At 55.5% G+C, this 26,093-nt stretch overlaps 2 protein-coding genes across 3 annotated transcripts; one reads left to right on the top strand and one right to left on the bottom strand.

Annotated features, from left to right (window-relative positions):
* Window positions 1–51: 51 nt before the first annotated feature.
* On the bottom strand, window positions 52–9,869 carry FKBP10 (FKBP prolyl isomerase 10). 2 transcript variants are annotated; one of them, XM_052657477.1, is made up of 10 exons: window positions 9,737–9,869; window positions 4,934–5,079; window positions 4,425–4,614; window positions 4,165–4,310; window positions 3,237–3,426; window positions 2,971–3,116; window positions 2,208–2,400; window positions 1,714–1,856; window positions 1,307–1,470; window positions 52–984 (listed from the first exon to the last, which is right to left on the bottom strand). In XM_052657477.1, the coding sequence occupies exons 2-10, from the start codon at window positions 5,019–5,021 to the stop codon at window positions 799–801; spliced, it is 1,446 nt and encodes a 481-aa protein (XP_052513437.1). In that variant the 5' UTR covers window positions 5,022–5,079; window positions 9,737–9,869; the 3' UTR covers window positions 52–798. The 2 variants fall into 2 exon arrangements, with proteins under 2 accessions (XP_052513437.1, XP_052513436.1); XM_052657476.1 differs by lacking the exon at window positions 9,737–9,869 and adding an exon at window positions 7,633–7,880.
* P3H4 (prolyl 3-hydroxylase family member 4 (inactive)) lies at window positions 9,058–15,831 on the top strand. Its single transcript, XM_052657478.1, has 8 exons — window positions 9,058–9,534; window positions 9,666–9,818; window positions 9,950–10,121; window positions 11,115–11,243; window positions 12,091–12,236; window positions 13,073–13,156; window positions 14,969–15,113; window positions 15,415–15,831. The coding sequence occupies exons 1-8, from the start codon at window positions 9,058–9,060 to the stop codon at window positions 15,435–15,437; spliced, it is 1,329 nt and encodes a 442-aa protein (XP_052513438.1). The 3' UTR covers window positions 15,438–15,831.
* Window positions 15,832–26,093: the final 10,262 nt, after the last annotated feature.

Here is a 26,093-nt window from a genome sequence, read left to right as displayed (position 1 = left end):
TGAAGCCAGTTTAGTCTTTGGAGTGTGCAGAGCTTTGCCCACCCCCCATCACCCCTCAGTCCCCAGTGAGCCCCTCTTCCAACTTTCAGCCCTAAACCAAGGGTTCCGTAGCTCTCAGATCCATCCAAGTAGCTTTCCTCATCCTCACCCTTCATTTTTTTCTTGGCCCTTGGTCCCTGGAGAAGGCAACCTTTAGGGATGAAAGGTGACACAAAGCCCAGCTCTGATGTATAGCACCCTGGGAACACTTCGGGCACCACCACACGGTGAAGGGGGATGGGACAGGTGAAGGTGAGGTAGGGTTGCCCCCCTGGAACTGCCCCTTTTCCCTAGGAACCAGCCAGAGCTGAGGGAGGAAAGCTGGGGGTTCATGTTCTTGGGGAGATGCCAGGACAGAGGATGCAGGCTGCAGGCGGGGGTTGAAGATAGCGAGGGTAAATACAGGTAAAGGGGAAGTTGGGGGAAATGAATGTTTGGTCTTGCTCAGTGGTGACACGGAGGGGAGGTCTGAGTGAAGGGCAGCCAACCCCCACAGTGTACCATCCCCCCGGGTGGCTTTGTAATTCCAAAACTTTTAAGGAAAGGGATTGGGGTTGGGAGAGAAAAACCGAATAGAGGTCTGTGCTGTGGATTTTACTCTCAGGCAGTGGGAAGACCAGAATTGTCCCCTCCGACCACTCTCTAGATGCTTCCAGACCTCATCCCGGCAGAGGGGAGGGTGGCTGTTGGGAAGCCAGCCCCACTGCCCACTGTCCCCTTCAATGTGAGCCTTTGCATCCAGGCCCAAGCCTCTGCTCTTCAGAGTTCCTCATGGACCCGCTCCTGGTCTTCGTCCGATTTCAGCTTGAGCTCATCGGCGGTGATCTTGCCATCCTGGTTGCGATCCTGATTCTGGAACATGTCTCCTATGGTTTTCTCAGGATCCTGGCCAGGCAGGAGGCGGCCTTTGCCCTCACTGACTTGAGCCTTGATGAAGGTGGAAAACTGCAGAGAGGGGAGAGCCGAGGGGAGGGGGAGAGAGCGTCTTGCCTGAGCAGCTGGGCTGGCCTTGGGATGCGCTCCCAAGAGGAGAGGAGCTGGTGCTGCGTCCTGGGGGGAAGGCATGGGTGGTGGCTGGGGGCAGAGGGCGTGCTCGGGGTCAGGTAGCCAGAGGGAAAGGCAGGGACAAGGGGCTTAAGGCACAATGAGCTGTAGAGGGCCAGGGATGCAGTGGGCACATGCTGTGTTCTCGTTAAACACCACTGTCCTGAGGGCTCCTGCGGGGTGACAGTGTGCAGTTATGAGAAGGCGAGAACTTGCCACCCACCTCCTCCACGGGGACCTCGCCATCCTTGTTAAGGTCCATGTGTTCAAACAGGTTGGCAGGAGGGTCTTCGTGCCACACAAACAGGTAGCCCGTGGGCAGCCCATCCTCCCGGTACACCAGCTCCACCTCAAAGAGCAGCACAGCACTGCCAGGGACCCCCCGGGCTGCAAGAATGGGGAGCAGAGAAGAGGAGGGTCTGGGCCCCGTTTCACAGCCTGCCCAGCGCATACCCGGCCCACAGACCTCAGCTGCCCGCTGGGGTTGCTGGAGAGTGGGGCAGGACATGTTTATAGAACCACCCAACAGAACCACCCAGAAGGCTCCCCTCACCCCTCCCACCAGCCAGCAAGGCCCCAGGCGGGCAGGGGCAGAGGGGAGGAGAGTTCAGGCCAGTCTCGACCCCTCACCTCCACTCTCTCCGTGTGCCAGGTGCGGGGGGACCACGACCTGCCGCCGCTCTCCCACGCACATGCCCTGCAGGCCCGTGTCCAGGCCTTCGATCACTTTGTGGGCCCCCAGAGTTGCCTCCTGAGGGGCCCCGTAGTCATGGCTAGTGGGGACAGCAGATTCCCAGGTCAGCACTCGCCCTGGTCCCCGGCAGGCCCGGCTCCTGAGTCATCCCTGGAGCCACCCGACAGGGCAGGGTGCCAGGGCCCAGTGAGCAGAGGTAGGAGCAGTCCCCTTCTCGGCTGGGCCCTGTCCTGCAGCGTGGCCCCTGCTCCGGCTGCCCTCCACAGAACGGGACCAGCCGCTCCCCCTACTACCTACTTCACCCTCCCTTTGCCTCTGGAGGTAAGAATTTCAGCTTCAGTGGGAACTTAGGGGTGCTCCTAGGAGGATCCCCCCCATGCCTGGCCCATGCCCACCCACCTGCCCAGCCCTGGCCCTGCCCTGGACCCACGAGGAGAAGAGCCTGGTGCCATCCAGCAGAGAGCAGTTGTAGTGGTAGCGAACAAAGTCCCCGAGCTTGGCCGTCTCGTTGCAGGTCTCCAGGGGCCGGGACAGCGTCTTGATTTCCACTGGATCCGCAGGATTGTGGAAGTCGATCACGTGGACGTCAAAGATCAGCACAGCAGAGCCAGGGATCTTGTCTCCTGGGGTCAGAATGGAGAGTTGATCAGCTGGGGTCACGGGGCGCTGCTCCAGGTTTCCACAGAGGCCCCTAGACTTTCCCGTCCTGGGATTCTAAGCAAGGATGGGATGGGATGTTTGCCCACGTGGTCAACTCTCATCATATACACTGTAGGGGTGAGGACACAGGGCAGGAGAGGGGAGGGGCATGCCAATTAGAAAGCCCTTTATAGGTATATCTTGCAACCTCCCAGTGACTGACTTTGCTGATCAATGTGATTATTTCCATTTTACAGGTGAGCACACTAAGGTATCCAGCAAAGCTGGGACCCAGATCCAGGTCTGTTTGCTTCCTAGGGCTGTACCACCCTCCCTCCCCAAGCTCAGAAGTGTGCTTCCCTTTTCCAGTGTGGAAGGGCAGAAGCAGGGGACTGCCCCTGGAGGAAAGGATAAAGTCCTTGCAGCAACAGTTGGGTGAGGAACCAGTTTTTGTGATGAGAGGGGCAGAGCAGTGGCTGGAATCCCCCCACCCCTATTAGGGGTAGGTCAGGAGGAGCTGAGGTGTTGGCTTGGGGAACTGGGAGCAAGCCTACCAGTCCCGTTCTCCCCGTAGGCAAGGTGCGGGGGGATGGTGATCCTCCGGCGCTCCCCTATGCATGAGCCTTGAAGACCTTGGTCCATCCCAGGGATGATGTAGCCCTGCCCCACATAGGTATTGTAGGTGTGGTTTCGGGAGTAGCTGCAATACAAGGCGGGGTGGGGGGCCAGCAAGGGGGTCACAGGGGCCCTGCCCTGCCAGGCAGCTCCAAGCTGCCTCAGCCCCCACCATCCTCCTCAGGACCCCCTGCCCTCCCCGGACCTGGAATCAAAGAGAGTGCCATCCATTAGGGACCCGTTGTAGTGGTAACGCATGAAGTCCCCAGCCACGGCTCTCCGGACGCAGCCAGGAGGCAGCTCAAGTGTCTCCAGCTGGACAGTGTCCTTTGGGTTGTGGACATCAATCAGTAGGACGTGGAAGACCAGCGAGGCCTGCGAGGGGATCACAGTCCCTGGGGAAGGGATAGGCTTGAACCATACAAGTGGAGAACAGAACGGGGCTTCTTGACTCAGGAAGGCCTACGTGAGCACCACCCAAAAAGGTGCCAACCCTGCTTTCCAGAGCCCTTTCTGCTTCTTCCTATGCTTCTTCCCTTGTGATGCCGGAGCCCTGCTTCTTCCCCCTGTGAGGCCGGAGCTGGGTTTTCCCCAAGGCTACCACCAGCTCATATGAGCCTTTGTGTAAAGCAGAATAAAGCAGAATATGGGGACTTCCCTGGTGGTCCAGTGGTTAAGAATCCGGCCCCCAATGCAGGTGACATAGGTGTGATCCTTGGTCCCGGAAGATTGCATGTGCTGTGAGGCAACTAAGTCCATGCTCCACAACTACTGAGCCCACCTGAGGCAACTAGAGAGAGACTGTGAACAGCAAGAAAGACCCAGCACAGCCATAAATAAATAAATTTTTAAAAGAATAAAGTACTTCTCTTTTTTGGGGGGGGCTTATGCTCCATGGCTTGCAAGATCTTAGTTCCTCCATCAGGGGTTGAACTCGGATCCCAGTAGTGAAAGAGCCACTGGACCACCAGGGAATCCTGATGCACCCCTTCTTAATGAGGCGATGATCACCCAGGGCTAGATTTCATCCCAATTTGCCTCTTTGGCTGGGTGTCCTTGTGCAGTATTCAATCTGGACAACTGTACACGGCAGCCCGCTTATAGAGAATCCCAGAGTCCCTGCCTGTCCTCACCATAGCCTTTCTCGCCATAGGCTAGGAATGGAGGGATGATGATCTTCCTTCTCTCTCCAGGACACATGCCCAGCAGCCCCAGGTCCATGCCCTTGATCAGCCAGCCAGAGCCCACGTAGGTGTCATAAGTCCCACCCTTACTGTAGCTGCAGAGAAGGAGATAGAGGTGAGGCTGCTATTGGTGCGAGAGGCAGGATGGCCCCCCACTCCCCACTGCATACCACAGTCCCCTGGATCCCAGGGCTTCTTCCAGCCCTCACCTGGTGTCGAAGGCAGTGCCATCCAGCAGCGTGCCGTTGTAGTGGTAGCGCACAAAGTCACTGTCCTGGACCATCCGGGGGCAGTGGGGTGGGCGCAGCAAGGTGCTCACCTGAACGGTGTCCTCCTTGTTCCATACATCCAGCAGGACCACATCAAAGTAGAGGGTGGCATCGGGGGGGATGAGCCCCGCTGTGAGGGCGAAGCAATCCCCCGGAGTAGGGGGTGGAATGGAGGTCTCAGCATCCAGCCTGGCCTTGCCCTCCCCCACCCGCAGGTCCCCTTCTGAGTCAAGCGAGGATCCTACCTGGGCCTGTTACTGTCCTCCCTCCCACCCCAGGGGCAGGAGACCCAAACCTGAGTCCCAGGCTTGTTGCTATTCGGTCTGTGCATGCAATGTGACCTTGGAAGGTCACTCTCCCTCTCTGAGCTTCTGTTTTCTGGCCCTGGGGTCCCTGCTTCTGCCTCCTGATCTCCTCCATCCCCAGGCCCAGGCCCCAGCCCTCCTCACCCACGCCGATGCTGCCATAGCCCAGGTGCGGAGGCACAATGAGGCGTCGTCGTTCATTGACACACATGCCCATGAGGCCTCGGTCCATGCCAGTGATAAGGCGCCCCACGCCCACCACGATGGCCGCCAAGGTGTGGCGGTCATAGCTGGGGAGGGAGGGGACAGATGCGATACAGTGACCTCTGCTCATGATCACATACATGCCCGGGAGACACACACACACACAGTCCCCCTCCCTACACACACGTGTCGATCCACAGGCTCCTTGTCTCCTCTTCAAGCCTCCCCCCAGGTGGGCCGTGACTCCTACCTCAACAGGGTGGTCTGTGACAAAAGGAGGTCCAGAGGTCCCCGAGGAGGCCAGAGTGGGAAGTACAGACACAGGGGTTGGGGGGCAGCGGAGCAGGGGATTGCGGTTGGGGACACCAGTTATCCAGCAGGAAGAAATGCTAAAGCTTGGCTTTTGTTGTTGTTGTTGGTGGTGGTGGTTGCACCATGGGGCATGGGGACATGGAGGGGATCCTAGTTCCCAGGCCAGGGATCAAACCCTTGCCCCCTGCATTGGGAGCTTGCAGTCTTAACCACAGGACAGCCAGGAAAGTCTCGAAATGCTTGGCATTCTGCATTCATTCTGTTATTTAATCCTGTCCCCTAAGAAGTGGGCATTATTATTATTTTTGGCAGCACCACATGCTCTGTGGGTTCTTAGTTCCCCAACAAGGGACTGAACCCTGGCCGTGGCAGTGGGGCATTTCCAAAATGGGCTTTATTGATTTCATCTTTCTTAGGAGAAAAATTGAGACTTGAGAGACCAAGTCACTTGCCCAAGGTCACACAGATAATGTGTGGTCTGTTGAACTCCACAGCCCACATGTGGGCCACCAAACCATCAATTCACGGAGGAAAGTCAGGGGAAGCAGAGCTGGCCAGGGATAGGAATTGGTTTTCAATTTTGAAAAGGCCTACTCTAAAATTGCCACAGCTTTTGTTTTTGGTTACAGTTTTAACTTACAAGTTTTCCAAAATTAAGGAAGGATGAGAGATTGGCATCTTGATGGAAGGGGTCATGAGTGGTGAAAGTCTTCCAAACTCAGCACTTCGTGAACTGGGCTCAGCAGAGTCCCCAGCAGGGAGGTCAGTCCCCAACTCCCAACCCCTCTTCCACTCTGTGGCCACGGCCTCAGAACTGTACTCCTGGCTACTCCCCAGGCTGCATTTTGCCCACTGAGATGGTTGCATGTCTGGCCTGCTCACTTCACAGAGCCCTTATGAGAGCTCGAGCATGGCAATAAGTTTCTACCAGTTAAACCAGAGCTCTCCCCAGAGTCAAGGCTAAGGTGTGCTGAAGCTGCTTGCAGACCATCAGGTCCTGTGTGAAGTTCACTTTCATTTATCATCTTGAGTCCTAACAGCAGCCTTAGGAAGTAGGGACTCATTTTTTCAGAATGCTTTTTGATCTCCATTTTTTCAGATGAGGGAAGTAAAGCTTAAAGAGGTAAAACTCCTGTCCATGATTACAGTCTGGGTTTGAACCCAAAGTCTTGGTCTCAGGAGTTTGTGTTCTGCCTGGCTCCAAAGCCATGGCCCTTTTAAAAAAAATGAACTGATTAATTATAATTTGGCTACACTGGGTCTTAGGTGCAGCATGCAGGCTGTGGCATGTAAACACTCAGTTGCAGTGGGTGGGATCTAATTCCCTGGCCAGGGATAGAACCTGGGCCCCCAGCATTGGGAGCATGGAGTCTTAGCCACTGGACCACGAGGGAAGTTCGCATGGCCAATAATTTCTGCAGGCTGAAGTGTGTGTTTTTTGGTGACATCTCTAAGAGGGACTGACTTCTTGGGGTGTGGTGTGGGGGCTTGTGTGTGTGACCACCAGGACCCTAATTTTAACTGAAGCTGACCTGGCATATAGCCCTGCCCCCACGAAGAAAAATGAACTTGCTAGAGCAGACCCGAGGCTTGGACCAGACCAGAAGCCAGTCTCTCAAACCCCAAAGATGGGCAGCAGCACTGACCTGGTGGAGCCAAGATGGAGAGGGAGGCATGAAAACCCTCAGAGGAGCCCGGGGTGGCATGTGTGTCTGTGTGACACGTAGACAGACAGGTCCCTACACCAATCTGTGCCCTGCACTTGCTGATCCATCCTGCTGTCTTAGAAGGCCCACCTGCTTTACCCCACTGGCCGCTGAACACTGCCACCCCTTTCCCAAAAAAACCTCTGCTTACTCCTTCTCTAAACACAAAGGCACTGAAACCTGGGGCTGGAACCACAAAGGGAGTGAACGTGGATGGAAAGGCAGAGGGTCCTGTGCTGAGATCCCTGGACGGTTCGCATGCAGCAGGGACCAGGCCCTTCCCCCACCTCTGTGAACACGAACATCCCCTCCTTGGCTTTAAATAAAACGCTGAGTTCCTCTCAATTCTCAAGCACTTTGCGGGACGGAGGAGGCTTGTGTGAAAGCAAATGAGGTCTTTTGAGAGGCGAAAGTTTGAAACTGAAGGCAGAGATGTCCGGGGAGAGGGACGTCTAGGAGTTCTCCTACTCAGGGTGCTGTTTGGGGCTAGGGGATCGCGGTGTGAGAAGGCGCATGCAGACACAGCTTAAAGGCGGCCACAAGGGAACCCTAAGACTGAGGGAGCCTGGCCCCAAGCTCGGGGAAGAGAAATGGTGAGTCTGGGGGCACCCAAGCCATTACCTCGAGTCAAATTTCTTGCCGTCCTCGAAAGTACCGTTGTAATGGTAGCGCACAAAATCCCCCCTCTGCACTTCCCGGGGACAGGCCCTGGGGATGTGGTACCTCTCGATGACCACATCTTCCAGGGGGCCCCCGGCCGGGCTGGCGCGGCCCAGCCCCCTCCCCACGGCCTGCAGCAGCAGCAGCAGCAGCAACTGCAGCAGGGGGAGCCGGAGGAGGGTGTGGCTGCGGGGGCCCGCGCGGAGCATGGTGCCTGGAGCTGGGACGGCCGGCAGTGAGGGCGAGAGAGAGCGCGGCGGCCGCCAGACTCCTTCCCCTCTTCTCCCAGGGCTGGCTCCCCCTCTTCCTGTGCTGCATCCCCACCCCCGCCCTGGCTGGTCCACGTGGAATGGGGGCTGGGGAGGTTGAGCTGGCGGGGCGGGGGCAAGAGGGGTGGAACAGGAGGAGGGCCAGGCTGCTGGAGTCGGAGGAAAGCACCGCTAAGCCCTCCAGATTTGCGCCCACCCCCACCCTGGGGGCCCAGAGACGTGGGGCCTGGAGGGGTAGGGAAGTTCGGGAAAGTTGAGACAGCGGAGCCGACAGAAAAAAATAGAAAAGTTCCTAGTCTTTTTTTCCCTGGAGCCCCCCGGGTCCTAAAGTCGGGCTGAGGCATTCCTTGCTTGTTTGGGAGGCAACCCCCAATTTAGGCCTCTCCAGGTGACTGGTGAGGCTCCAGAATCGGGGGCGGGGAGGCGATCTCAGTGCTCCCTCCCACCTCTCTGTCCCAGGGACAGCCGCTCCCGGAACGAGCTGCTTTGTCCTGCAAAAGCTGGACTGCCAGAGAGGACTTTCTGACGTGGGGATGGGGATCGAATAGGAGGTGGTGAGAGTGGAGGGTGTGCAGGGTAAAACCAGGGATGTGCTTCCCTGTCGCGGGCTGGAGGGTACCCTTGGGGTCACCTCTTGGGGGCTGGAGGTGGGGAGTGAGCAGAAGGACCGCTGTGATGGATGGAAGAGCAGGTTTCAGGGCTTCGGCAAACTAGAGGGAGGTGACACTTCCCTCAATTTCTCTATCTTAAGGCGGGGGCGGGGGGGGGGGGACCGCCTTTGCGTGGAAGGGGCTTTCTGGGCTCTCCATCCTGGCCGGAAGCGTTCCCCACACTCACACCATCTGCCGAGGGGAGGACCCCCAAGGGCAGGAGGTCAGGGATTCAGGATAGTGTCGGCTCTCTGAAAAGAGCGGAGGTCCCTCGGCCCCTGGGGGGATCTGACTGAAGCCGCACCCCGCCTCGCAGCCGCCCTCACCCCTCCCCGCCCCCAGTGCCCGGCGCTAAGACCCAGCGGGCGCGCCGGCCAAGCCCCGGCCCCTGAGCCCGCCCGCCCTGCCAGCCAGCGGGACCCGGACGCCTGCTCGCGGCGCGGAGAGCCGGCCGGCGCGGAGCGGGCATGGCTCGGGCGGCGTGGGGGCTGCTGTGGCTGCTGCTGGGCAGCGCCGGGGCGCAGTACGAGAAGTACAGCTTTCGGGGCTTCCCGCCGGAGGACCTGATGCCCCTGGCCGCGGCCTACGGGCACGCGCTGGAGCAGTACGAGGGCGAGAGCTGGCGCGAGAGCGCGCGCTACCTCGAGGCGGCGCTGCGGCTGCACCGGCTGCTGCGGGACAGCGAGGCCTTCTGCCACGCCAACTGCAGCGGCCCCGCGCCGCCCGCCGCCGCACCCCCGGGCCCCGCGCCCCTCGGGCCCGACGGCGGCGACGAGTGGGCCCGCGAGCTGCGGCTCTTCGGCCACGTCCTGGAGCGCGCCGCCTGCCTACGGCGCTGCAAGCGTTCCCTGCCCGCCTTCCAGGTGCCCTACCCGCCGCGCCAGCTGCTGCGCGACTTCCAGAGCCGCCTGCCCTACCAGTACCTGCACTATGCTCAGTTCAAGGTGCGCGCCGGCTGCCCGGTCGGGTCGCGAAGAGCGCGGCTCTCTACTCAGCAGCCCGACCGCCGATCCCTCGCGCGCGCTCCGGGTGGCGGACTCCGGCTCTGCTGACCCGCTCCGTCCCCACCCTGCAGGCTAACCGGCTGGAGAAGGCGGTGGCCGCGGCCTACACCTTCCTCCAGAGGAACCCGAAGCATGAGCTCACCGCCAAGTATCTCAGCTACTATCGCGGACTACTGGACGCCGCCGACGAGCCTCTCACAGACTTGGAGGCCCAGCCATACGAGGTGGGATGTCGGGGGTAGGACCCGCCCCGACGTAACTCCATGAGTCCCGAGTTGCGTCCCGGTATAGCGCCTGTGGAGAAGGGGGAGGTGTTCGAATCCCCTTGACCCTCCTGCGTGTCCCCTCCCTCCAGGCGGTGTTCCTCCGGGCTGTGAAGCTCTACAACAGCGGAGATTTCCGCGGGAGCACCGAGGACATGGAGCGGGCCCTGGCTGAGTACCTGGCTGTCTTTGCCCGGTGTCTGGCTGGCTGCGAGGGGGCCCACGAGCAGGTGGATTTCAAGGACTTCTACCCAGCCATAGCAGGTACATTCCACCCAGACCCCAGTGGGCATCCCTCACACCCACAGGGCCCAGAACTGCTAAGGCCCCTTGACACAAATATTCATTCCACACGCATTTCTAGAGGCCTCCTAAGTGCTTAGGGCTTCTTCCCTAGTGACTCAGACGGTAAGGAATCTGCCTGCAAAGCAGGAGACCTAGGTTCGATCCCTGGGTTGGGAAGATCTCCTGGAGGAGAAACTGGCAACCCACCTCAGTATTGCCAGGAGAATTCCATGGACAGAGGAGCCAGGAGAATTCCATGGACAGAGGAGCCAGGAGAATTCCATGGACAGAGGAGCCTGGAGAGTTTCAGTCCATGGGGTTACAAAAAGTCAGACACAACTGAGTGACTAACACTTTCTTAAGTGCTTGGGAGGCAGACAGGCATAAGTTGTTATCCGGACCTCAGAGCCTTCAGTTGGCTGACAGAGGCTAACAGATCACCTGCCATCCTGGGTGAAGGAGACACAGCGGAGAGTGTCGAAGGTGCCAGGCATGGGTGTAGCGAGGAGTGACTTCCCAAAAGGATCAGGAGAGGCTGGGTCCATGGACTTTCAGAGGGTGATGTAGGTGCAAAGGTGCTGAGGTGGGAATCAGCCCAGCAGCTGTGTGCAGAAAGCAGTTTGGGGCCAGAAACACAGTTGGTCTGGGGATGGCTAAAGGCAGAGTCCATCAGCAGGGGCAGAAAGGACTGTCCTGAGCATCTATATTTGGGCTTTAGTCCACCTCCACACCTCACCTGCCATTCTTCCAGAGAGCCCTGGCTTCCTGTGGCTTTAGGGTGGCAGGTCAGCTGTGGGGGTGGTAAGTCAGTCCAGTCCACAGTAGTCTTCCCCAGCATATCTTGTCACTTTACTGTCTTGTGACATCAGCAGACACATCTGGGGTTGGAGGTCATCTCTGTCATCCCTGTCTGCAGGCTGGATCTGTTCTGCACACCAACTCCTCACTGCTGCCTTCCCCCTCCCCCGCAAGATCTCTTTGCAGAATCCCTGCAGTGTAAGGTGGACTGTGAAGCCAACTTGACCCCCAATGTGGGCGGCTACTTCGTGGAGAAGTTCGTGGCCACCATGTATCACTACCTGCAGTTTGCCTACTACAAGTGTGAGCCTCCCGGTGGGCTTGGGGCGAGGGGGAGCACTGCACTAGGGGCAAAACCGAGTCAGAACTGAGGATCCCTGGCGATGGGAGGGTGGTGGGGGCAGGTGAGAAGCTGAGAGCAGCCTCTGGGGAGAATTCGAGGGCCTCTTAGGTGAAGGACGAGATAGTCGACAACTGCACAGTACTTGACAGTTTACAGAGCCCTGCCACATCTGTTTATCTCTCTGGATCCTCTCACAAACCACCAGTAGCTGATGTTACTGGACCCATTTTTCAGATGAGGAAGCCAAGGCTCACAGACGGCAAGGGGCCGTGAGTCAGTCACCTGGCTCATAAAAAGTAGCACCAGGCCTTAAGGCTCTCCTCACTTGAGGGAGATTTTAGCTGGGGCTAAAAAGGTCAGTCTCCAGGGTGTCTGCAACTCAGAGATGCCAAAATTCAGACAGGCTGGAGTTGGAGAGGAAGAGCTGAAGAACAAGGGGCCAGGAGACCCTTTGGGGTCCAGTTGGCAAAGAGACTGAAGGCTGGGAGAGCAGCCTCTGATTCCCCAGTGCCTTCATTCTCCAGCTGTGTGAACTTGACCAGTTTACCTAACCTCTCTGTGCCTTGGATTTGTTGTCTATAATATGAGGATGACAATAACAGTGAGGCTTAAGTGAGTTACACAGGGCAACGGGTAATTGCTCAATACACTCTAGTTTGTGTTGTTATTGAGTAGGATATTCTGGGAGGCAGCTGGGGATCCAGGGGCAGTGGACTAAATTGGGAGCTGGGGATGGGTCAGGTGAGGGTTATCTCTGAAGAAGGGGGACGTGCCAGGGGCCACTCCTCACTCTTGTTCTGCCTGCAGTGAACGACGTGCGCCAGGCCGCCCGCAGCGCCGCCAGCTACATGCTCTTCGACCCGGAAGACAATGTCATGCAGCAGAACCTGGTGTATTACCGCTTCCACAGGGCCCGCTGGGGCCTGGAGGAGGAGGACTTCCAGCCCCGGGAGGTGGGCATCGCCAAGACGTTCTCAGAACCTGTGATTTGATTTTTAAAAATTCCTGGCTTCGTCCAATGGCAGGATGAGAAATAAAAAGAAAGAATTTGGGTTACGGTTGGAGTCTTAGATTCAGACCCCACCAACTGTGTGGTCCTGAGAACACTACTGATCTTTTTTTTAAATTTATTTACCTATTTATTTGGCTGCACCAAGTCTTGGTTGTGGAATGTGGGCTCTTTAGTTGTGGCATATGAACTCTTAGTTGTGGCATGTGGGATCTAGTTCCCTGACCAGGGATCAAACCCCAGGCCCCCTGTATGGGAAGCATGGAGTCTTAGCCACTGGACCACCAAGGAAGTCCCCCATTACCGACCTTTTCTGAATCTGTTGCCTCACCTGCAAAATGGGGGTGGTCCAGCCTACCTCTTCAGCACAGCACCTGGGATGTGGGAAGTTAAAAGTATCTGTGTGTCCCTGCCTGTTTCCTACCCACCCTCCCACCCTCACTGCTCGCCTTTACCCTTCTTCCCCAGGGACCTCCTAACCTGAACCACCTGACGAAACCCCTTGGGAGTCTGGGCATGACTGGCAAAAAAACCTCTCGGTTTCCTTGTCAGTGGCAGACGTTGCTAATCAATTGAGGCGCTCTTTCTCACTGAGCCCTCAGCATCCTTCTTAACCCAGCATCAAGCAACTCAGTTTTTTGATCAGTTTTGTAAACTGACACCCATTTCCTGCTCCTGGAGCTGGAAAAGGACCAGAGGACTCAGAGTGTAGGAGCTCTGGCTCCTCCACTATCTGGCAGCAGGAGGCCTGGCTCACCTGTTTTTCTTCCCTCCTCCCAGGAGGCCAGACTCTACCACAACCAGACAGCTGAGCTTCGAGAGCTGCTAGACTTCGCACACGTGTACCTGCAGTCAGATGATGAGGTAAGGGGGCCTTTGCCCTACAGGCCTGGTGGGCCGCTCAGCCACAGCTGTTGTGAGGCAGGGGCATTTTACCTGTGCCTTGCTTGCACCTGCCCTCCTCTCCCTGCTCCGGGTTCCCATGCCCCACTTCTCTACACGTCTGAATCTCGCTTCTCCTGGACCCAGGTCTGGTGGTGCCTCCTCCAGGAAGCCCTCGCTACATGTCCTGGCTCTGTCTTCTGGGTTTGCCGTGCCCGTTATGACCCTCCATGCTCCCCTGGACCAGAGTTATTTGCAGCCCTCATCCTTCTCACTCCGCGCCTTTCTCCAGCCAGTCTCCTAGAGAACTGTGCTCCAGGACTGTTCAGTTCAGTTCAGTTCAGTTGTTCAGTTGTGAACATGGACTCTGCGATCCCATGAACCACAGCACGCCAGGCCTCCCTGTCCGTCACCAACTCCCAGAGTTTACCCAAACTCACGTCCATTGAGTCAGTGATGCCATCTAACCATCTCATCCTCTGTCATCCCCTTCTCTTGCTTTCAATCTTTCCCAACATCAGGGTCTTTTCAAATGAGTCAGCTCTTCGCATCAGTTGGCCAAACTATTGGAGTTTCAGCTTCAACATCAGTCCTTCCAATGAACACCCAGGACTGATTTCCTTTAGGATGGACTAGTTGGATCTCCTTGCAGTACAAGGGACTCTCAAGAGTCTTCTCCAACACCACAGTTCAAAATCATCAATTCTTCTGCACTCAGCTTTCCTTATAGTCCAACTCTCACGTCCATACATGACCACTGGAAAAACCATAGCTTTGACTAGCTTATTCCCAGTCCTCCCACAGCACCTGGCACATGGCTGGCTCTCAGAAACTGAATCTGAATGAACCGCTGAATGAATGAATGAACACAGTGCACCAGGAAGGAAAGACCCCCAGTGTGTTATCACACTGATTCTAAATGAGGGTTTGAGAGTCTGAATTCTGAGGCACTGCTTCCCAGTACTTATTCATCTATCCTCTCCACTGTTCACGTACCCATGCCCCCCACCCCTCATCAAACAGGGGGCTGGGTCTGCACTGTGAGTCCCCAGGCTTTGGTGCTCCCCAGACTTGGCTCCACCACATCCCAGCTGGGCAGCCTCCAGGCCAGGCTTAAGTAACCCTCAAACTTCCATTTCTTCATCCACTGAATGGGGAGAATAATGCCCATCTCACACTGCTATGGTGAGAATTAAATGAGATCCAGGATGTAAAGCACTTGGTGTACAGCTGGCACATGGTAGATCCTCAGGGGGTGGTAGCTATTTTGATTGCTGTTGTTTATTGTCTGCTGTTTGCCAGACTTTGTGACTGGGGCTGAAAGGCACAGCCCCTCACCTAAGCAGCTCGCAGGCAGTGTAGTGCAATGAGAGAGGTCAGCCTGGGGCCCTGGATGCTCGGGGCACTCCTGACCCAGCATCAGCATCAAGGGCCACATCCTGGCGCTGATGCCTGGTGTTGGAGGGATAAACAAGAGCACAGGGGAGTAAAGGCATTCCTGGTTGCAAAACAGCCTGAGCGGACAGTAAAAGGGGGGCTGTGGAGAGGGAGATGCTTCCACCAACCCTGAAGCTCTGCTGGTGGAGCCCATGCATCAGTTCAGGGAGGGGGCAGCTTGGGATCAGGACTTTGGGAGAAACCCTCAAGTCATTCCTGTGTGAGATCTTGAGTGAGGCTGGGAAGGGGGGGGTTGGGACTGAGATGGAAGGGGAGAGCCCCTTGGCCAGGAAGGGAGCCGATATGGGTTTGTGCCTGTTGTGACCTGGTTTCTCCACCCATCCTGGGCTGCTCTAGATGGAGTTGGAGGAGACAGAACCACCCATGGAGCCTGAGAAGCCCCCATCTGATGCCGAGTTTGAAGGGGAGGGCGACTATGAGGAGAGCATCTATGCTGACTGGTGGCAGGAGCCAGATGCCAAGGGCGACGAGGCTGAGGCTGGTCAGTGACTAGTCCTGGTGGACGGGTGGTACAGCCTGGGCTGGAGGTGAGGGACAGAAGGCTCTGAGCGCTGGACTGCAGAGGGTGCTGGTACTCCTTCTTTGGGGACTTCCGGCCTGTGAGCAACCCCTGTCCCACCTGGTCGAGGGGTAGGGGAGTATCCTTCCTGAAGCAGGAGCCAGCTGAGACCTGTTCCTGAGGACCCTCGCTCCTGCCTGCACCACCTGTCCCCAGGACAGCACGCAGATGCCTGTTGACAATGGGAAGGCTAACCCCAATGCTCTCTCCTTTCATTTTTCAGAGCCAGAACCTGAATTACCATGAGAAGAGGCCCCCCTGCACCCCTCAAGAGTTTGGGAAGCATGGGTCCAACAAGAACTATTTATTAAACATGTAAAATGGACAGAGCTGACCAGGCCCCATCCTGTCCCACCTGTGAGCACTGCTCCCCAGACCCCTCCTGCCTCCTCTCTCGGTCTCTGGACCACAGGATGGTGGTATTGCAGCTGCTGAAGGCCTGCCCTCCTCCCAGTGTCCTCCCCACCCAGTGGGGACAGTCTCCTGGAGAAGATTCCAGCTCTCCTGAGTTGAGTCTCAGCCTGAACTGCACACACAGCAGAGGGGCAACTGGCATCATGAAGAGCACTGGACCAGGAGTCCCGTGGTTGGTTCCTGGCACACTGGCAGTGGGTGCTCAATAAACATTTCTTGTTGAATGAATCACAGAATTAGGGTCCAGATTTCTTTGGGTGGAGTGGTAACGGTGCAGGTCCTTCCTCCCCGCTCTGCACCCATCTCACTTCATCAATAAATATGGAGACCGGTGAGGGGCCATAATTTGGCCTCTATGGACCCTGGGTGTTTGTGACTGCCAGGAGCATCAGCCTGCGACTGTAATCTGCCGCTAGGGGGCGTAAGGATGAAGTTCTGCGTGAGTCCTGGGAAGTATGGTATTTTCCTAGTTCATCACTTCCCTCAGGAAGTATGGGGAAGGGGCCAAGGACATTTGCCTCCGGTTTTTACTTTCCAAGCTTTTGCTGACCCAAATTCCTTAGAGCTAGAGCAAGCATGCGCTGTCCTGCCCTCTCTGCTCACGCCGAAGGGAACTTGCCCTCTCAGTGGCCAGAGGAGCCCTAGGAACATGGCTTGACAACATGAGACTTCGTGGTGGCTGCCAGACCGTGTTGCCCAATCTTGCTTTGACTGGGAGTGGGGGGTAGGGGGTGGGCAGAGAATCTGGAGGTGCCTACTACCCAGCCCTATGCGTCACCAGTGTCTCCACTCATCCATGTTTCCACGTTCCAGAGCAGGTACGTGGGGGCAAAAGGGGGTCTCTCTGGGGAGGGACCCTAGGCTGGGGCCAGCTAGGTGACACTGGGCCCCACTGCCCACATGTCTCCCAGCGGCAGGGCGGTGGAGGAGCTTTCTCCTCCTACTGGAGGGTGGAGCTGAAGCTGGTAAGCCCGGTTCTCAGCCTCCACACCCCTACCTAGATGTGCCAGGTGACCTGGCCGGGGCCCCTGCCCATCTCGGTACCCAGGAGGATTCCCTGCCCCACTGCATGCCCTTCCCCTGGGCCTTTGGTGAAGGTGAGGGTAGGAAGGCCAGAGTCTGAGTCTGGAGCTCGGGCGGGGTCAAAGCTGGAGGCGCCGGTGATCTCACTCTTCCCTCCCATAGGTGAGTCTGCAGTGGCAGCGTCTCCAGAGAGCTCCCAGGTGCCAGGGCGGCCCCGCCCCACCCCACCCTCTCAAGCTGCTGTGTTGTTAGCTTCCACCGAGACCCCGCCCCCTGTCTCTGGGAGGGGCTGGCCCAGCGGAGGGTGGGGAGCTGGGACGAGCTGGAGCGTGCCTGCAGTGACTACTAGCTCTGGAATCCGGAGGGCTGGGTGTGAGTCTGAAAGCGCCTGTGTGGCTACAGCGAGAAGCTCTGTGTCCTTGTGTGTTGTGTTAGTGTGAGCGTGTGCCTGTATGCACGTGTCTGAGAGTTTCCGTGGCAGATTGAGAGCAGGCCCGGGGCGCGGAGTCGGGGGGCGACTGAAGGGGTTTGCGCATGCGTCCCCGAAGGTGCGCGCATTCGCGACTGTGGTTCGAGAGGGTTTGTTCGCCCCTTCATCACGTTATTTGTTGAGCACCTACTGTATGCTGGATTCGCCGTAGGTGCTAAGCATATATAATAGTGGGCAAAGCCAGCCAAGCACCCTGCCTTCGTGAAGCTTGCATCCTTTCGGGAAGACAGGTAATAAACAATAAATGTTACACAAATGAGTTATCTGGCTAAGATAAATGAGATGGAAAAATAGAGCAGGGTGAGAGGATCAGGGGAACTGGGAGGGGGGAGGGGGCAATGCAGTTTAAAAAGTGTGTTGATGTGTGTGTCCGTGTGCATCGAAGGGTGGCCTCTGGGGATGAGGGGCTGTGTGTGTGTGTCCACTCATAGCAGAAAGGCACGCCTCTCGAAGCATTCACCCCCATCCCTGCGTTAGCCCAGGCCCTGCCCTTCCAGGGGGCCTTACTCAGCTTCTCCATCCCAGGCAGCCACCAGCCCCTCCCACCTCTCTCTGATGCCAGCGTCTCCCCATTGCCCAGCCAGCTTCCCAAACCGGTGAGACCGAGTTCCAGTGAGTCCTAGCGTGGGCCCTCTGGGGCCCTGCAGTTCATTCTTCCAACCCCACCCAGCCCAGACGCCCTCGCCCTTGCCTCCTCCACGTCTCTATCTCCCTCAGCCCTCTCCTTACCCGGCCCCCAACTCCCCAGGTGGGCACCTCAGCCGTCCTACCAAGCGTAGCATAATGGCGATAAGGTTAGAGACGCGGCCGAAAGGGCAGTGGGGATGATGACCTCACACAATAGGGCCAGACTCAGATGCCACAGAAGTGTCCTGGACCCAGAAAGCCCCCATCCTGAAGAGAGAATTACTGCTGCAATGTATCAAATATCTACTGTGTGCCTGGCTCTTGGCAGGTTCTTTACAGCCTCAGAACAGTCTTGCAGGGGCTTCCCTGGTGGTTCAGTGGTAAAGAATCCGGCTGCGAGTCACAGGTTCAATTCCTGGTCCAGGAAGATCTTATGTGCCAGAGAACAACCAAGTCTCTGTGCCAAAACTACTGAGCCTGTGCCCTAGAGCTGGTGCTCCGAAACAAGGGAAGCCAACACAGTGAGAAGGCCGGGCACTGCAGTGAAGGGTAGCGCACTGCAACTAGAGAAAGCCCGCACAGCGATGGAGGTGCAGAACATACAAAAAAAGAGTCTTGCAGCATAGATAGCAATTCCCTTCTGCCACAGGCGAGGCCGAAGAGTGAGAAGCAACCTGCCCAAGATTCCCGTGGGAGAGGGTGGCTGAGCTGGGTTTGCAACTCTTCTCCCTAAATCCATGTTGCTCAGAGAAGGGAGCTAGAGAAGGAACGCTCTGGTCTCTCTATCCCTTTAGGCTGTCAGCTGAGGGAGGCAGAGAGTTCCAGAAGGGAGAGAGGGGTAGGGAGGAAGGGAGGAAGGGGAGGAAGTAGACCAACCAGCCTCACTCTTGGGCCTGATTCCATAGCTGGGTTCCACCTCCCGTGGTCAGCTCCCTGCTGCTGCTGCTAAGTCACTTCAGTCGTGTCCGACTCTGTGCGACCCCATAGACGGCAGCCCACCAGGCTCCCCCGTCCCTAGGCTTCTCTAGGCAAGAACACTGGAGTGGGTTGCCATTTCCTTCTCCAATGCATGAAAGTGAAAAGTGAAAGTGAAGTCGCTCAATCGTGCCCAGCGCTTCACGACCCCATGGACTGCAGCCTACCTAGCCTACCCATGAGATTTTCCAGGCAAGAGTACTGGAGTGGGGTGCCATCGCCTTCTCCGATGGTCAGCTCCCTAGATTGGACCAAATGTTAGTGGGCCTGGGATATCACACAGACTTGCTGGGATCACTTAGAGTGTGTGTGCGCTCAGTCCCTCAGGCATGTCCAACTCTGTGACCCCCTGGACTGCAGCCTATGCTCCTCTATCCCTGGGATTTTCCAGTCAAGAATACTGGAGTGGGTTGCCATTTCCTCCTCCAGGAGAGCTTCCTGACCCAGGGATCAAACCTGCAGGCAGATTCTTTACCACTGGTGCTATCCAGGGAAGCTCCGGGTTATTTAGACCAGCCTCTTTTTGAATCTGGAGAAATGATGGCCAGGGTCAGTGGGGGTGGGGAGGGGGAGTCCCATGGGATCCCCCCAAATTCTTGTAAATTCCAATGGAAAAAAATTCCCTGCTTAGGTTTGAGAAATAGCTCTTGAAGTCTCACCCTAGTGTTCCTTTTCTCTGGGAGAGTAGGGTTTCCCTGAGGACAAAGAATGACGGGTCCAAGCCCCACGCAGCTTCCCCACTCAGGGGCCTTCATGGCTCCAGCATATGGCCCCTATTTCCTGGATGGAGGAAACTGAGGCCCAGGGAGACTAGACTGGGCTCCCAGGACTGCATGATCAAACTCCAAGATGGCTTGGGGATTAAGAATATAAACTGTGGACACATCACCCCATAAGCACTACCTGCTTGGGTCCTGGCTGGCGCCGGGGAACCTGGATAGCATCTCATTTGACCCCCAAACAGCCTTTGGGGTGGGAGCACCACTCATGCCCATGACTCAGGTGGAGAAACTGAGTAAGAGGAGGACATAGCTTGCTTACCTCTTCCTGCCATGTACACCTGATCCTCTGTATCTGCAGAACTCACTGTGGTAGGTCCTTTGGTGAAGAAGAGGCCAGGAGAACTTGACATCTTCTGTTTTGAGTCATTTTTTTCAGCCCTTCTTTAACAAGAGTGCTATGTTATAGTCCTGGAGCGAGATAAGTGGTGACCATTCGAAATTCCTTCCTTTTGTTTTGAGCATTTGACTAAATCCTGGTGGCTTTCCTATAGGAAGAGGCTAAGAAGGAGTGAAAGTGAAAGTGAAGTCACTCAGTTGTGTCCAACTCTTTCCAACCCCATGGATTGTAGCCTACCAGGCTCCTCCATCCATGGGATTTCCCAGGCAAGAGTACTGGAGTGGGTTGCCCTTTCCTTCTCCAGGGGATCTTCCCAACCCAGGGATCGAACTCAGGTCTCCTGCAGGCAGATGCTTTACCATCTGAGCCACCAGGGAAGAAGTGAGGCTCAGTCAGTCTAGCTGAGGGGAGACTGGTCTCCTTCCCTGGCCCCAGGTGGATGTGGGGGCCAGGGGGCTTTCTGGAGGCTTCACAGCCATGAAGGACATCTCATTAAAATTTTTTGTTATCTCCAAATGAGGTTGTGTACACAGAGACAGAAATCAAGTCAGGAAATGCTTATCACATAACTTTAACCTTTTGAGTTTCCCTGGTGGCTCAGATGGTAAAGAATCTGCCTACAGTGCAGGTAGATCCGGTTCGATCCCTTGGTCGGGAAGATCCCCTGGAGAAGGGAGTGGATACCCACTCCAGTATTCTTGCCTGGAGAATTCCGTGAACAGAAGAGCCTGGCAAGCTACAGTCCATGGAGTTGCATAGAATCTGACACAACTGAGCGACTAACACTTTCCAGTTTTTTTTTTAGACATCATTATTTTGATAACCCATTTTTTTGGTAATACCTTGAAATCCTCAAAAATGGAAATGTCCCTGGCCTTGGTGCTCTTCTCCTGCCCCCAAAACATACTCTGGGTGGAGCTGGCTTCTCAGGCACCATCATCAATGGCCGGGTCCAGGGTTCACCCGCCCCCACTCTCCCTGCCCTTCCCCCTCACCGCTTCCAGGTTCTGTGCAGGAGTCATAAATTATCCATGAGCTGTAAGTTGCATGCTTCTTCAACTGGAGGCTGAAGTGCTGATGAAATATTCAAGGATCTCAACTCTCAAATTCCCTGGTGGCTGCTGGTTGGGACTAGGGCAGCTGGCATTAATGTACCAGGCTGGGGGGCCTCCAAACCTTGGCTCTAGTTCCCAGCGAGGTGGAGTCCAGGGCTGGGAGACTGGGAAGGCCAGAGGGCTGGAGGAGGTTGGGGAAGGGTCTCTCTGCATAATCTGCATAATCGATGGCTGTGGGTTGTGGAGTCACCTGCTTAGAGGGTTTAGGGGAAGTGAGGGAGGTTACTGATTTAGACCCCTGAGGAGGGCCAGCCAGCCCTGGGCCGCCCCATTCCTCCCCCAGGGTGTCTCTCTAATCCCAAGGTTTGCCTCAAGTCCTCCTTCTCCCGCAGGACTCTTAACAGGTAGGGGAGAAACTCCTGCTGTGTGTGTGTGTGTGTGTGTGTGTGTGTGTGTGTGTGTGTGTTCACACACATGTATGCGTGTAGGCAGGGGAGGGGTGGCCTCTGCGTGGGAAGGGCACCTGTCAGGGCAGGCATCCCTCCTGGCTTGTTGAGCGAGGGAGGGCCAGGCAGGCTGGCAGGGCGGGTGGGGCCCCAGCTGTGTCAGCCTGTGCTGGAGTCACCCAGGCCAGGAGCAGGAAGTGGGGTGACTCAAGCGGCAAGGCCTCGCCCCCTCCCTTCCCCCAAACCACTCAGGATGGGGAGGGGGTTGCTCAGAGACCCAGGGAGACTCAGCTCCAGAATAGAATCCTGATGCTTGAGGCCCACCTTGTTGGGCTCCTGAAGACCTTGGGACGTTGAGGGTAGGTAATGGCTTCCCTTGTAGCTCAGACGGTAAAGAAGCTGCCTGCAGTGCAGGAAACCAGTTCGATTCCTGGGTGAGCAAGATCCCCTGGAGAAAGAAATGATAATCCACTCCAGTATTCTTGCTTGGAGAATCCCATGGACAGAGGAGCCTGAGGGCTACAGTCAGACACGACTGAGCTACTAAACCACCACCAAGGGATGGAGGGAGAAGAAAGACATTCTCTGGAGAGGCCCTGACCTCCTCTAGTCTCTCCGTTCACCACCCCGGGCCCCTGGTATCTCGCCCTGCCTTTTCTATTTCTGGGCCATCCTATCTCTGTTTTCTTGTCTCCCTGTTTTCCCTTTGACATTCCATCCCCGCCCACACGCCTTGCCGAGAAGTGTGGCGGGAGCTACGTCTGTAATTTAAGAGCCCTCTCCTGGCGCTGGGCACACACCCACTGGACCAGGCTGTGGGCAGGCTCTGGCCTCCAGGCGCCTCAAGGACAAAGGGCAGCAAAAATGACAGGAGCACCCCGCCCTCACCTCTGGGGCCTTGCACCATCCGGCCCTACTGCCCCTCCCAGCGAGGCTTGGGCCACTCCAGCCAGAAGCATTTGGGAGGCTCTTCTATAGCCCCTGCCCTTTCCCCAAACCTGACGGGGTCACCCTGAGCAAGTCCCCTCACCCAACTCCAGCAGACAGGGGGCAGCAGCGCACACGGATCTAAATAAGGTTCAAGGCAAGCGAGCTCTTCAAAGATACACCAGCAAGGACCTCCTGTATAGCACAGGGAACTCTGCTTAATATTCTGTGATAACTTAGAAAAGAACGGAAGAAGAATGAATATAGGTATATGTATAACTGAATCACTTTGCTGAAACAAACACAACATTGTAAATCAACTCTAATCCAATTAAAATTAAAAACAAACAAGCATGGGGATGTGAAAATGCTTAGAGAAAATGCTGGAAATAGGAACAACATATGGACAGTGATTGTTTTACTATGATGGAAATATAGCTGATTCTTTTTCTTTTTTTTTTTTAATACTTCACAGGTATTGTTTTGTAATAAGGAGAAGAATAAGTGTTCTTTTGTTTTTAAAAAAAAAAAAAAAAGTACACTTTGCCAAGTATACCTCCACCCTGACCTGAAAGCTGGGATGTAATTGAGACCTCTGACGCTTTCTCAGAACACGGCAGCCTGTGGAAAACTCCTTCCTGGCCCCCAGCCCCTGGGCCATCTCCCCTCTCCTTCATACCCCTGGCTCCTGCCACACCACCAAGGGCCTCCAGCACGTGGGTGTAGGCAACTCAGCTTGCACGTCCCCTCTGTGTGCACCCCTTTCCCATTGCTGCCCCTTTGTCATCCCGTGGCCTAGGAAGCACACACCGTGCATGGTGCTGCTGTCCGAACAGAAGGAAGAGCCCAAGCAAGAGACCCACAGGCCCAGAAGCAGGGTCAGTGCTGGACAAATACCTGGAGTGTGGTCTCTAAAGGGAGAAGCGTGAACTCTGTGTAAGCTCGTTCCCTTGGCCCTGTGTGGAGGGGTGCAACCCCAGAAGGACCAGACCCAGGGTCGAGGCCCTTCCCTAGGTCTACAGATGGCTCTGCCCAGTGGCCTGGGACTCCAGTCTGCCACTGGGAGTGACTTTTACTTCTCTGTGCTCCTTTTCCACTGCTGGGAAGAGCTGCTGGGTGGTGGAAAGGGACGGTCATCAGCCTGAAGGTTAGTGTCCCATCTGTTCACCTGGTCTCCGTCTGTGAAGGTGGCCATCCTTGAGAGTGCTGGTGTGGCTGGGGTTCATGTGTCTTAATCTGTACCTGGGAGTATATGTCCCTGAGATGTGAGCATGGAAGCTTGTGTGTGTGTGTAACATGGTGTGTAGATCTAAGTGTCTTGCCTGCCTCTGTCTGGGGAAGGGGCCCCACAGAGAAAGGGCTGATTGTGAACAGACAGAGATTCTTGCACCTCCTTATATGGCCCAGAGGCCTCCTGGGGGTTGAGAGGAAGTGAGATGGTCACCTTCCTCCAGGAAAGCATTTCCCGATCCCCTGCCAACTCCCCTCATGGGATCCCTCTTTGGCAGTAACTCCTGTCTCTGGGGCAACTTGGGAGGGGCCACTTGATGCCCTTTCTTTCTTTACTCTGAGGTCCCAGAAATCTCCAAGTTGAATTAACCATATGTGTTCTTGGTGGCTCAAAGACTCTGCTTCCACTGAGCCCCGGGTGAGAGAAATGAGTTTAAATTGCAGGGACATGAACAGAAGCTAGATACCAGAAGGAATTTACCAGTGTTGGAATAAGGACACAAGGGTATTCATATAAGGGAGGCTGGAGAATAGCCTTTCCTGGAGATTTGTCAGAGAAATCCGTGCCTTTAAGGGCTTGGAGGTAGGGGACTGGGTAGGATGGTCTTGTGGTCTTGCCTTCAGGTTCAAGTTCCAGAAGGGGCTTGACCACAGGGACTCTCATCCCTTATGCCTAGGCACCTCTCTGTTCCGTAAGACCAAATTCTCCTTACAGACAGTTGAATGTAGTAAATATTATTTTCTGATTCTTTTCTGTATCCCACAGATGAATCCTCAGTGTTAAACAGCCAGTAGTAGGTGCTTAATAAACGCACAGAAACCCACTGGATATGGGAGTCAAAGCTGCTAGCTCAGTCTTTCCTGCTGCTTGTGGTAATGCCTCCACCCAGTCCCAGCCTGAGCTTTGGGGCCAGCTTGTTGCAGCATGTTCCAGGCTGATATGCAGGGAGAATTCTGCATGGGACACACACACAGAGGCTTTATTCTGAAGCCTTATTTCTGCTTCTCCACCCCACTCAGGCTCCTCCACCCCTCTGCATTCAGCGAACCCTACCCTGCCTACATGCTGAAGTCAAGAGAAAGGAAAGGGTTAAGCCAGGCTTAGGTCTGGGAAGTGTGCGTGTGCGTGTGCGTTTGTGTGTTGCCTTTGTGTGGGGTGTGGGAAGTGGGCAGGGAAAGATGGCAGGTAGGAGAAGAAGGAAGTGAAACCCTGGTGGGGGTAGCAGCCTAGAATTGGGAGCTCTTTTTCTCCCAAGCTGGGGGCCAGCTGCTGGATGGCTTGGCAGGGTGGCAAGCAGGTGGGTGGGGCAGGGGGAAGGTAGACAGGAAGATGCTGAGGTAAGCTGGAAAAAGGGGAGTAAGGGAAACAGCAGACAGGGCAGTGGCCCAGACATGTGGATGGTAACTGGCTGGGGATGTTGATGTCTCCTTGGCCCATTCCAGGAAGACTTCTTTGATGGCACAAACCTCAGAAGTGGGACTGGTTTGCCACGACTCCTTTCTCTGGTGGGGAAAGTGGTCAAGGATGCCTCTAAGATACCTTCATCCAGCCCATCCTGTGTGCTAGCTTTGGGCATGTAAAGGTTTTTTGAGGGGAGACCCTTTCCTGAACGATCTCCTCTCCAGCACTGACACAGAGTTGTTAACATGACCTATTTACACTTGGCCCTCTGGAAGTCCTTTGAGAGTTGGGGTCATTTTGATTTGCCATGTCACCACAGTCTAACCCAGTGTCTAGCACACAGTTGGTGCTCAATAGTTGTGTTAACAAAGCATTCATTTTATCAACCACAGAAAGGAAAGACCCTTGTCTTCTCAATGTGCTCATTGGAAAGTTCTTTCCAATAACTAACCCAGACTCTTCCACCACTGAGGGGCCCGCTGCTTCATTTCTTTATGCCAGTACAGATCTCTTTTAGATCTGCTGCCTGACTTCTTCCAAACCCACCACTTCCTTCTCTTCATCACAAATCATTGCTGTTCTGTCTCTCCCCAAAATATTTGCTTCCGCTTTTTCCTCAGCCCCTCCTCTCTGCTTGACATTTTATGGCTATGCTATTATTCCACCAGGAGAACGTGTGGTTTGGTGGGCCTTGAAATTAGAAGAGAAATGGGTTCTTGTTTAGAATGTGCCATTTTCTAGTTTTGTCATCTCTCTGAAGCAGTTTCCTCATCTTTGAAATGGTCATTTTGTTGCCCTAACAAATTTTCAGAATTGTCATGAAAATTAAATATATATGTAATTAATTTAATCCTAAGATTTAGCAGTTGTCCAAGTGATTTCACAAACTTTCTTTCACTCCCATGAGAGAGAGGTGATGTACCCATTTTACAGATGTGGAGAAACAGGGTGAAAGACAAGTAACTTGCTTAAGATCATCTAGCTACTAAGTAGCAGAAGTCAAATCCAGGCTCTCTAATTCTGAATCTCATAAGCACACCGTCTTTGGAGAAAAAAATCCTAACCCAGAAAAAAGCCTATGAAATGCTATATTAATTTGTTATTACCACTTTGTGGCAAGGGTGAATAAGCTCAAAGAAGCATCATGCCTGACGCTGAGTTGGCTGGCCAGTGAAGGCGTCTGTCCTTTCCCAT

The sequence above is a fragment of the Budorcas taxicolor genome, chromosome 19, assembly GCF_023091745.1.
Source record: "Budorcas taxicolor isolate Tak-1 chromosome 19, Takin1.1, whole genome shotgun sequence".
Classification (NCBI taxonomy): Eukaryota; Metazoa; Chordata; class Mammalia; order Artiodactyla; family Bovidae; genus Budorcas; species Budorcas taxicolor.
Note: the sequence above shows the minus strand (reverse complement) of the source record. Positions and strands in the feature narration are given on the sequence as shown.

Excerpts from the sequence above, each read along its gene's own strand:
- FKBP10 (XM_052657476.1), bottom strand. The coding sequence starts at position 7,880 with ATGCTCCGCGCGGGCCCCCGCAGCCACACCCTCCTCCGGCTCCCCCTG. Across the intron at positions 5,080-7,632 it reads GGCAAGAAATTTGACTCGAG|CTATGACCGCCACACCTTGG; the intron begins GTAATGGCTTGG and ends CTCCCTCCCCAG. Across the intron at positions 1,857-2,207 it reads GGCACCAGGCTCTTCTCCTC|CCATGACTACGGGGCCCCTC; the intron begins GTGGGTCCAGGG and ends TGTCCCCACTAG.
- P3H4 (XM_052657478.1), top strand. The coding sequence starts at position 9,058 with ATGGCTCGGGCGGCGTGGGGGCTGCTGTGGCTGCTGCTGGGCAGCGCC. Across the intron at positions 9,819-9,949 it reads TGGAGGCCCAGCCATACGAG|GCGGTGTTCCTCCGGGCTGT; the intron begins GTGGGATGTCGG and ends CCCTCCCTCCAG. Across the intron at positions 13,157-14,968 it reads ACCTGCAGTCAGATGATGAG|ATGGAGTTGGAGGAGACAGA; the intron begins GTAAGGGGGCCT and ends GGGCTGCTCTAG.